The sequence below is a fragment of the Colobus angolensis genome, unplaced genomic scaffold (assembly GCF_000951035.1).
Source record: "Colobus angolensis palliatus isolate OR3802 unplaced genomic scaffold, Cang.pa_1.0 Scaffold343, whole genome shotgun sequence".
In the NCBI taxonomy this organism is placed as follows: domain Eukaryota; kingdom Metazoa; phylum Chordata; class Mammalia; order Primates; family Cercopithecidae; genus Colobus; species Colobus angolensis.
This window is the reverse complement of record NW_012116744.1, coordinates 1460278-1472305: the sequence shown is the minus strand read 5'-3', so window position 1 is coordinate 1472305 and position 12028 is coordinate 1460278. Positions and strand designations below refer to the sequence as shown.

General features: G+C 38.0%; 1 protein-coding gene across 1 annotated transcript in view; it reads left to right on the top strand.

The window, feature by feature from the left end:
• LONP2 (lon peptidase 2, peroxisomal) overlaps positions 1 to 12028 on the top strand; it is a 104956-nt gene that overhangs the window by 21286 nt on the left and 71642 nt on the right. The window contains exon 6 of the mRNA XM_011952591.1: positions 3979 to 4120. Coding sequence (XP_011807981.1) covers positions 3979 to 4120 — 142 coding nt within the window. The remainder of the gene's footprint in view (positions 1 to 3978; positions 4121 to 12028) is intronic.

The window sequence follows — 12028 nt, the reverse complement described above, 5'->3', positions numbered from 1 at the left end:
GGCTCAACTTACAAACAAGATGAGAAGAAAAATGACCTTGTGATTTCCACATTGATACATTTTCATATGTAACCTGAAATGGTAAAGTTATAAATAAACTATTTCATTATTATTTCTACAAGGGAAAAATAACTGAAACAGCAAGCTTCTAATATATTTTTTAGCATAGTGTACCAGATATATTATGGTTTGCCCACTATCCTTTCAACTTGTATTTGCATGCAACTCTTCTTTGCCTCTCCAAAACTTAGGTTTATTTTAAAGACTCAACCCAAGGCTTCCTCCATTAATGTAAGTACAGTCAGTTATGATTTTACTCTTCTCTAAACTGACCACCTATTGTGCTCCTTTATAGAATACGGGCCTCTGGCATTTCTGCCATACAACTGTGGAGATGAAACATAAATACGTTTATAAAAAGTACAAGCTTTCTCAGGCAGGGGATTTATTATATATCTTCTTTATGTACCCCATGATGCTTATTTAACGTGGTGCTAAATGTGGTGAGTGCTCTCTAGGTGTTTGTGAATTCATATAAGATTAAAACATGGTATTTTGGAAGTTGTGCAACCCTTTAGATGAGTACACCCATACAAGTTAGTCTATGAAAAGATTTAGTAATGACTACCAGAAGAAGAAGAATTGCATTTGTTTAAACATGCTATTATACATTAAAATCCCAGTTTCTTAAAGACTATTTTTCTTTTTGAGATCATTAGGATCTTTTTTAAACTGATTACTTTTTCAAGTTTGAGATACACCCACACACACCCACACACCCACCCACACCCACACCCACACCCACACCCACATGTACACATCCATACACCCTTGGTAGAAAATGTGAAAAAGGAAAAATGAAAGGAAAAAAAATTCTCATGTTTTTCTATCATACAAAGATAATCACTGTTAACATTTGTTTTGTACTGCCAAACTTATCATTGGATTTTAAGTAACAGAATTGTAATCCTGTCATTTTCACTTAACATTGTAACACTTAAACTCTTTTATATTCCAAATTCTTTGTAAATTTTATTTTAATGGTTTGCATTATAGCCTGAGGGAGCCCTTTAATCGAATAGGTAGGAAGAGTGGATGGTGAAATGCCTATGTTTTTCTCTCTTGTCTGCTATAAAAGACATTTGCAAAATTTACTTCCATGAGGCAGAAATTGAAATGGGACTCAGGTGTACTGATTTCTGCTCTTGTGCTTTTTCCAGGAAACCAGAAGTAAACTTTAAGTAGCTGTTGCTAATAACGATGAGCATCTTTGGAAAGCTCACTGTGTGCCAGGCACTGTGCTGTGTGCTTTACCTGTGTTCTCTCATGATCCTTTTATTAATACAACCCACCAAGTTGACACTATTATCCCCATCTTATAGGTGAGGAAACTGAGGCTTAGGTCAAGTAATTTGCCCAAAATAGTATTCAGAGGCTTGTACTATGTTACCTTTAGAGTGTTGATGGAAAGATGCTTTGAGTGCTGGAATGGTGGATCTGGTGGGAAACAGTCTTACAGCTCTATATCTAGCCACTACTCTGTGGTGAGACCCCGTCTCTGTCATAAAAGTGCTCACTGGCTCTTTAGAGGAGGTTATTATACCCATGAATAAAAACTAGATCATAAGTAACCATCAGATGAATTATGGAGCCAGTAAATGCTGTAGACGTTGCATTATTGGAGCAGTCACTTTGTGAGAGGTAGTCAGAAAAAGTTTTTTAGAATTGTTGGGGTTTAGTAAGCAGGAAGAGGAGTATTAAGGGCAGAAGGCACCATATTTTTAACAAAGGTAAAAAGTTTAAGAGCGTAATAGGATCTCAATTGTGGATGAAGCAAAAAAGTAACGGCAGCAAGTTGGGAAGATGAATGGGAGCTGGATTGTGAAAAGCCTTGAACTCCAGACAAAGGAGTTTGAACCTTATTCCCTAGGCTCTGGGAAGCAATGGAAAGTGTAAGAGGAATTGCTTATATACAATTTGAGTAGAATCTAGGATTCCACTTTTTTTAGAAAGGGTGCCTACCTAGAATATTATTTTCTCTCTGTAACTTTAGGTGCAGAATTGTCAGTACCTGTTTTTGAAGTTTGCTCATCAAAAAAGGAAAGGCAAATAAATAACTGTAGCAAAAAATGACCTGTTAGAGGCTTTAAGATTCTTTTTAAAAATTCCCTTCCCTACCACTCTTAAAAATCAGAGTAATGGCAAATCTGTTAAGTTCTCTAGAAAAATAATTTGAAAGAATTTATTAATTCTGAGTCTTGTCTTTCTTGTATCTGATTCTGAAATCTTGAATATGCTAATTCCTTATATTAACAGGACAATGTTTATTGCATTTGCTTCCGGTGCCTCGGTCACCTTTCCTGGATGAAAGGCATTCCCACGATGTTTTTAAGGCTTGCTTGTCTTTTCAAAGGTCACTCTGTTTGTTCTGTCCTACTTTATACCAGTCATGTGGCAGAATTCAGGCCTGCTCTGTGAATCGGCTTTGTGCAGATCATGAGGTAACTGCGGCTGTTCCACTTCTCGTTGATCATTTTCTTCTCGGCAGTCAGGCTTTTATGCCTCTTTAGAGACAGCATTTGCTTTGCACAACGTAGACAGCAAGGTTATAATTAAAATTAGTAAATTGCTGCTTTCAGTTTTGCTGGCTTTGTAAAAAATGCACCTTTTTTGGTTTGATAAACATATGTGTTTTTTTTCATGCCACACTCTACATCTGTCATAATTGTGTGGGTGATTCTGGTCCAAATACGATAAAGCACGCTCTCACATTTTAACATTCAACAAAACACCTGGCTGGCCAAATGTGGTTATTGCCAGTTAGTGCATATGGGATGAATACAGTTTTGTTCAAAATGACAGAATAAGAATAATGGAATTCTGATATAAATACTGTTGAACCCAGATCCTCGTACTATAGTTAACAGATTATTGCCTCTGAAAATAAAAGAGATTGGAGTTTTTCTTTTTTGTTGTTGTTTTTGGTCTACATTCTGAGTGGCCCTTTGAACCGATTTTAATCTCCTTCATGAAGATGATGATGTTTTAGCTGGCCCTGGGGCAGCCATTTCAGTGTATATAAAGGTGGTTGTGTTGGGTAGGGGGATGCTCTGGAAAATCATGGAAAGCATGGGAATTCATAGTGTTATGCCCAGACCGTTTATTCCCCAGAGAAGACCACCAGAGTCCGGAGTCAAAGCCAAACGGCAAGGATCTTTATTGCAGGTTCAAACCTGGAACTCTCACGCTGGTCGTGCAACAAGCGGAAGAGCTCCCCAACTGGGCTCAGGACAGCGTTATATAGTCAGGGGTAAAGAGGCACAGAGTCATAGGGGATTTTGTACAAATCAGACGTATGATTGGCTGACATTTGAACAAGGCAACTTGGCTGATTATGATTGGTTTCCGCCATTTCTGATATTTCAGTTACTCTTTTGAAACACTGGTGACGTTTATCGGGCTTGCAGGGCAGGGCTCGTTTACCCGGTCTGTTCTGGTTTCTGGTTTCCTGGAATTGTTTGTCTGAGTTAGTCCTGGGGGTTGTTTTTCAACCTTGCCCTATTTCACTTTGTTGCTAGGTTTAGCAATGGGGTGGGTACACACTTTACAAAAGGCTTTGACGTGAAATATTCTTGTGGTATGCCCTTTCAATAGGGTACTTTGGACATTTTGGAATCTTGAAGAGTAAGAACCGTAACTGGTGACTTAAGTGTTTCTTCATTTCACCAAATGGCAAATGTGATACAGTTCTTCCAATATCTTGGGCAACTTGTAACCAGAATTAAGTAGAAGATAAGGTTGGAATTGAATATAATAACTTTTGATTTATCGTAGTGCCTTTTAAATACATAGTACCTCTTTGCTATATTATGGTGATAGCTAAATGATCTTTTCACATTCCTAAGTTTCGATTTCTGTATGGCATCGCTCCTGCCTCCTGACATCTCACACTGTAAATGTGCTGCTTGCTTTCTCTAGGCGCACCTATGTTGGCAGCATGCCTGGTCGCATCATCAACGGCTTGAAGACTGTGGGAGTGAACAACCCAGTGTTCCTATTAGATGAGGTTGACAAACTGGGAAAAAGTCTACAGGGTGATCCCGCAGCAGCTCTGCTCGAGGTAAGATTTGGAAAATTCCCCGTCTGTCTTCATACTGGAAGAGTATGGAGGAAGGTTGATAATCGTACTCAAATGATATACACAGTGGTGCAGCTTTAGTTATGGGAAAAACAGTTTGATACTGGCTGAGGTCTGAGCAATTTGGCACTTCAATTAAAATGTTTTTGAGATTTCTTTCACTAAGTCCCCTCTTTTTTTCTTTTCCTTTTCTATTTTAATCAAATAGTTTAAAAAAATTTTGTGCACACTTGTTATCTAGAGACCAACAATTCTACACAGTTATGGCAAAAAAAACCAGCAAGCAAGTCTCCTCCCTGGGGTCCTCCATGCCCTCTTCTGCACTGTGACCTCTAACTTTTAGTTGATTAGCCCTACTTTCAAAATAGCATGGCTATCTTGCACTTCTTGGTTTTTGTTTGTTTGTTTTTTTAGTTTTTGTCATTTTCTTTTTTTTTTTGAGACGGAGTCTCGCTCTGTCACCCAGGCTGGAGTGCTGTGGCCGGATCTCAGCCCACTGCAAGCTCTGCCTCCCGGGTTCATGCCATTCTCCTGCCTCAGCCTCCCAGGTAGCTGGGACTACAGGCGCCGCCACCTCGCCCGGCTAGTTTTTTGTAGTTTTTAGCAGAGATGGGGTTTCACCGTGTTAGCCAGGATGGTCTCAATTTCCTGACCTTGTGATCCGCCCGTCTCGGCCTCCCAAAGTGCTGGGATTACAGGCTTGAGCCACCGTGCCCAGCCTAGTTTTTGTCATTTCTATAGACTCCCCCCGACAGGAGTTGAAGATTTTACCTTTTTTCTTCCCTTGTTCCCACTGTACCATTTTTATATCTTAGATCGCACAATAAGAAGTTTTTCTTGTTTCTGTTACATCCATATTAGTATTTACATTATTCTGATTATGTAAATGTTTTTCACAGCAGGAGCCATGTGGTAAACTGTGATCACTTTTCCTGTTCCTGTTTTTGTTTTTCTCTATGTTTTAAAAATCTTTTCAGAGTTAATTGTCTTATTTCTTTTGTTTGCTTTTTCATCAGTCGTCTAATTCTGTCAAGACATTCAGACACTTCAGGTGTTCTATCCATTTTATCTTAAAGCGTCCAATCTGAACTGGTTGTTTTTGACATCCGGTTCTTTATGGCTGCCTTCCTAGGTTCTCCCTTCACCTCTCACCATGTTGGATTTCCTGTCTGCCGTATTCCATTTCTTGCTCTTTCTTGGTCCATTCCCTCATTTTTGTGGTGTTAACTCCCTGATAGTTTCCCGAGAAAGCTTGCATGAGTGGTAAATGTTTTAGACTTTGCGTATCTGAAAATGTCTTTATGTTTCCCTCATATTTGATTGGTAATTTGAGTATACAATTCTGGTAAAAAATAATTTTTCTACAGAATTGTACTTTGCCTCCATTTTACTTCACTTTCCCATTTCAGTGTTGCTGTTGGTAAGACTGATTCCATTCAGTTCCTATCCTTTCAGACCTGCTTTACCCTGAAAACTTTCAGGTTCTTCCCTTTATCCTGGGATTCCGAAATTTCATAATAATCTGCCTTGGCATGGGTTTCTTTTCATGCATTTTTGCTCATTCTTTCTTTGAATTCTTCCTTTTCTTTGGTTCTAAAATGTTTTCTTAAATTATTTTATTGATGATTTTTCCCCTTTATTTTTTGGAACTCCCATGACTTGGATATTACGTTTCTGACTTACCTTTCCTTTCCTGTTAGTCGCCACTGTTATGTTTTGCTTTGCTTTCTGTGTAGACTTTCTCAGATTTATCTTTGAAAAACCCTCTGAGTTTATTATTTCTTTTTTTTTGAGACGGAGTCTCGCTCTGTCGCCCAGGCTGGAGTGCAGTGGCCGGATCTGAGCTCACTGCAAGCTCCACCTCTGGGGTTCACGCCATTCTTCTGCCTCAGCCTCCCGAGTAGCTGGGACTACAGGCGCCTGCCTCCTCGCCTGGCTAGTTTTTTGTATTTTTTAGTAGAGACGGGGTTTCACCGTGTTAGCCAGGATGGTCTCGATCTCCTGACCTCGTGATCCGCCTATCTCGGCCTCCCAAAGTGCTGGGATTACAGGCTTGAGCCACCGCGCCCGGCGAGTTTATTATTTCAAAAACTTTTTTTCTCTGCGTGTTCTTTTATAGTATCCTGTTCTTGTTACATAGTTGTAATATATCTTATCTCCATGAGAAAGATACTTATATTTTCTAAAATTTTACTTCTCTTACCACTCGGTATATTAAAAAGAAAAAGAAAAAAGTTACTTCTCTTTAAGCTGCTTTAATCTGTTTATTATGTATTTCTTTTAATCTCTGTCTTTTATATTAGAGTCTTTCATTAGACATCTGGACATTTTTGTTTGTGTGTTTATATTTAATAGTAAGGAACAAAAAGGCTGATTGGAGGCTATGAGCATAGGAGTGGGGCTTATCAACAGTGAGTTCCACAATAGAGTGGCCTGGCTGGGCTGTTTGGTTGAGGAATCTTCTACTCAATTAACTTTAAGTCTTCCTTCTTAGGATGGTCAGATTCCTCAGAGAAGACTCTTCATATCTCTTGCCTTGAGAATGAAGGCCTGGCTGCCATCATTCTGGGAACCCAGCAGGGGAAGAATGATTGGGGTCAGGGACATCACTGCATTCGGCATCTGTATATATGCATTCACCCAAGCTCTTGTTTTCAGCATAGTATATGTTCTTCTCAGCTGTGCCCAGAGTCCAGTGTGCAGAGAACCACTGTTTTATGTTCTTAAGAAAATAAACTTCCAGTGTTTTGCTGGGGTGGGGGAGAGGATCTGGAATCTGACTGCTTCCTAAATTTATTTCAGCCAGTCCTCCTTATTTTAGCACATCAGCCCCTCCTCCCTTTTACCCTTGCTTAAAATATTATTAATGCAAATTGATTTGTAACCTTGAGGAAACCTTACTTTGTGAAAGTTTTTATTTTTTTCTTGTTTATTTCTGTGCTTTGAGTTCCCTCATGCTTTCTGTTTTTTTCTGTTTTTGTGATCTTAGAACAGGATGGCCTGGGACATGTGTCTTATTAAGCAGGAGACCATACATTCTGGTTTGTCTGGCACATTCCCAGTTTATGCCTAATATTAAGTGCACTCTTTTTTAGTCTCAGAAGTGGGTTTTGTTTGGATAATAAAAAAATACAGTTACCTTACTTAAAAGCCCCGGTGTTTGGAGGTAAGAGTTTGATTTGGTTCAGTTTTGCTATTTTTTATTGAAAGATCATTACCTTCTGGCTCCATAACTGGTTTACTCTGGTTCATTTTACTATGAAGAGTAAAATAGTGAACATTATTTAAGATTTTAGTAGTTTCTTATATAATATCTTTAGACTTTCAGTTTAATTTATATTGAGACATTTTTTCAGGTTATCTGACAGATTTTCCCATTAGACACTTACAGTTATCCTGTTGAAAAGAATTTTAGAGTACTTCCCTAACACTTAAATTTTTTCAACAACTGTTTTGAAGCAAGTTCACCAAAGACAGCTTTACAGGTAGTAGATGATTAAGTCCCCTGTTTATTTGTTCAGTTGATACACACTGTGTTTTAGGTCTTCACCTATATATACTTTGTAATGATTCAATAATATTTGTTAAATTAATCTTTGATAACAAGCAGCTAGCATAATGATATTTTCTTGTCTGATATAGACCTTGGTACTCACTTTTTTGGCAGTCGATTTATTAGCATTCAAAAAAATAAGTATGAAAACCTCAAATGGTATCTCAAAGTGAATGCCCTTGGGCCCACGTACTAATCACTGTAGTTTAGTTATGAATAGCATTGGTTCCTTACAGACTATAAATGCTATAAAATGAAGCAAGACATACATATGGAGGAACTGAGTATCTTGGTACCTGACATCGTCTTCCTCCCTGCTTGCCCAAGTCCTGGGTAAAAACCTCAGACCTCACAGATTGTTGAAACAGTTAAATAACAATACATGTTAAAGCACTCTATAAATGGTAAAGTACTCTACAGATGTTACTTTAATATCCACTGATATGTGTCCATTTTGAAAGCCACTTGCTGTTTCCATTGCCAGTAGGTTCACTTAAATTTAAAAAAAGAACAAATTCAATTACACACTTTACATTTAAAGTGAATATTCCTGAGAGTTTGAAGACCCAGGTATAGTTTTATCATTTTTCCACATAGAAAACCTACTTTAAAAAAATGATATCTAGATATTATTTGTAAAATGTATAAGATTATTTTATGTTTAAGCTAATTTATATTATTAAGGTAAGCTTAGTGAGGAAGGCATGTTGAAAGCTAGGCCTCTTATACCAGATAGCCAAGTTGTGAGTTCAGAGGAAAAATTCTCAAAGGAAATTAGATATGCTATTGGAGTGAACACACCGATGATAAGAAAGTGAAACGGCCTTATTGCTGATATGAAGAAAGTTTTAGTGGTCTGGATAAAAGATCAAGCCAACCACAACATTCCCTTAAGCCAAAGCCAGTCCAGAGCAAGGCCCTAAGGCTCTTCAGTTCTGTGAAAGCTCAGAGAGGTGAGAAAGCTGCAGAAGAAAAATCTGAAGCTAACAGAAGTTGGTTCATGAGATTTAAGGAAAGAAGCCATTTCCACAACATAAAGTGCAAAGGAAAGCAGGAAGTACTAATGTATTGTAGAAGCTGCATCATGTTGTCCAGAGCATCTAGCTAACATCATTGATAAAGGTGGCTACACTAAACAACAGATTTCCTGTGTAGATGAAACAGCCTTATCTTGTATTGGAAGAAGTGTCATCTAGGACTTTCATGGCTAGAGAAGTCAGTACCTGGCTTCAAAGCTTCAAAGGGCAGGCTAACTCTCTTGTTAGAGGCTAATGCAACTGGTGACTTTAAGATGAAGCCAGTGCTCATTGACCATTCTGAAAACCCTAAGACCCTTAAGAATGATCCGGAATCTACTCTGCCTTTGTTCTGTAAATGGAACAAGAAAGCCTAGGTGACAGCGCATCTGTTTATAGCATGGTTTTACTGAATACTTTAAGCCCACTGTTGAAACCTACTGTTAAAAAAAAAGATTCTTTTGAAAATATTACTGCTCATTGTCAATGCTTCTGGTCACCCAAGAGCTGTGATGGAGATGTACAAGGAAATTAATATTGTTTTCATGCCTTATAAAACAACATCCATTCTGCAGCCCATGGATCAAGGAGTTATTTTAACTTTCAAGTCTTACTATTTAAGAAACACAGTTTTTAAGGGTATTGCTCCTATAGATTATGATTCCTCTCATGCATCAGGGCGAAGTACATTGAAAACCACTAGAAAAGATTCACTATTCTAGATGCCATTAAGAACATTCATGATTCATGGGAGGAGGTCAAAATATCAACATGAACAGGAGTTCAGGAAGAGTTGATTCCAGCCCTCATGGATGACTTTGAGGGGTTCAGGACTTCAGCGGAGGAAGTTACTTCAGATGTGGTAGAAATAGCAAGAGAACTAGAATTAGAACTCAAAGATGTGACTGAAATACTGCAACCTCGTGATAAAACTTGAACAGATGAGGAGTTGCTTCTTACTTATGAGCAAAGAAAGTGGGTTTCTTGAAATGGAATCTACTCCTGGTGAAGATGCTATGAACCTTATTGAAATGACAACCTTGATGCTATGAACCTTGTTGAAATTCTAAACAATTTAGAATATTATGTAAACATAGTTGATAAAGGGAGCAACAGGGTTTGAGAGGATTGACTTCAATTTTGAAAGAAATTCTACTGTGGGTAAAATGCTATCAAACAGCAGTGCAGGCTATAAGGAATTATTTCATGAAAGGAAGAGTCAATAGATGAAGCAAATTTTACTGTTGTCTTATTTTAAGAAATCACCCACAACCACCCTAACTTTCAGCAGCCACCACCCTGATCAGTCATCAACCATCAGTATTGAGACAAGACACTCCACCAGCAAAATGGTAACAGCTAACACTGAAGACTCAGGTGATTAGCATTTTATAGCAATAAAGTATATGTTAATTAAGGCATCTACATTTTTTTTAGACATAATGCCATTGCACACTTAACAGACTATAGTATATAGTGTAAACATAACTTTTATATGCACTGGGAAACGGAAAAAAATACATATGTCTCACTCTGTTGCAAAATTTGCTTTATTGCAATGGTCTGGAATTGAACTCACAATGTCTCTTAGGTATGTCTGTATTGATTAGGGGTTGCAAATAAATTTTAGCGAGTAGGCAAATTTGCAAATATGGAATAATAAGGATCAACTGTAGTTACTGCTTTATGCCATTATCTTTTAAATCAGATGAGGAAAAGTTACATCAACAATATATTTACGCTGTCTTTCATGTTGGCAATGTCATCGCTTCTGCCAACGCTCTCTATTTCTTTGTGTGGATGCCATCTAGTGTCCTTTAACTTCAGTCTTTCGTATTTCTTGTCTCATCTCCTGGTGACATATTCTCAGTTTTTATTTTTCTGGGAATGTCTTAATTTCTCCCTCATTTTTGAAGTAATTTTGTTGGTATAGAATTTGGGTTGACCGTTGTTTGCTTTCAGCCCTTTCATATGTCCTCTCACCACTTTCTGGTCTCTGGTTTCTGCTATGAAGCCAGCTGTTAACTTGTGGCGGATCGATTATGCCTAATGAGGGCAGCATTTTTCTCTCATAGTTTTTTTTGTTTTTTGTTTTTTTGTTTTTTTGTTTTTTTTTTTTTTGAGAAGGAGTCTCGCTCTGTCGCCCAGGCTGGAGTGCAGTGGTGCGATCTCGGCTCACTGCAAGCTCCGCCTCCCGGGTTCACGCCATTCTCCTGCCTCAGCCTCCTAAGTAGCTGGGACTACAGGCGCCCGCCACCTCACCCGGCTAGTTTTTTTTTTTTACTTTTTAGTAGAGACGGGGTTTCACCGTGTTAGCCAGGATGGTCTCGATCTGCTGACCTCGTGATCCGCCCGTCTCGGCCTCCCAAAGTGCTGGGATTACAGGCTTGAGCCACCGCACCTGGCATTCTCTCATAGTTTTCAGGATTCTCTCTTTGTCTTTCATTTCAGACAGATATTGACTGTGTTTATGTGTGATCCTCTGAGTTTACTTAGATCTTTTTGAGCTTCTTGGATGTGTAGGTAAATGTTTTTCATCAAATTTGAGATGTATGTGGCTAGTATTTCTTCAAATATTCTTTATGCCCCTTTCTTTTTCCTCTCCTTCTGAAACTCATATTATGGTGTGTTGGTAATCTTTGCAGAGTCCCTTTGGTCTCTAAAGTGCTGTTCACTTTTTTAAAAACCTTTTTTCTTTCTATTCTTCAGACAGGATCATCTCAGTTGACCTGTCTTCAAGTTCATTGATTCTTTCTTCTGCCAGTTGAAATTGTCGTTCAGCCCCTCTACTGAATTTTTCATTCAAATTACTGTAGTTTTCAACTCCAAAATTTTCTGTTTTAAAATTTTTATTATTTATCTTTGTTTATATTCTCTATTTGTCAAGATATCATTCTCATACTTTCCTGTAATTCTTTAGACATGATTTCCTTTAGTTTTTTTAAATGTTAATAAATATATACAACAGAAAAACTGCTGTTTTTACCACTTTTATGTGTACAGTTCAGTAATGTTAAGCACATTCGCATTGTTGTGCAGCCAAACTCTAGAACTTTTTTATCTTGTTGAAGTGAAGGTGTATACCCATTACACAGCAATTCCCTGTTTCTTTCTCCCTCCCTCAGTCCCTCCAGCTACCATTTTCTTTTCTCTTTCTATGAGTGGCTACTCTATATACCTCATATAAGTGGATCGTACAGTATTTATCTTTTTATAATTGACTGACTCCACTTAGTGTCCTCGAAGTTCATCCATGTTGTGGCATTAGTTTTTTAAGCACATTTATAATAGCTGATTTGTAATCTTTTTTTTTTTTTTTTT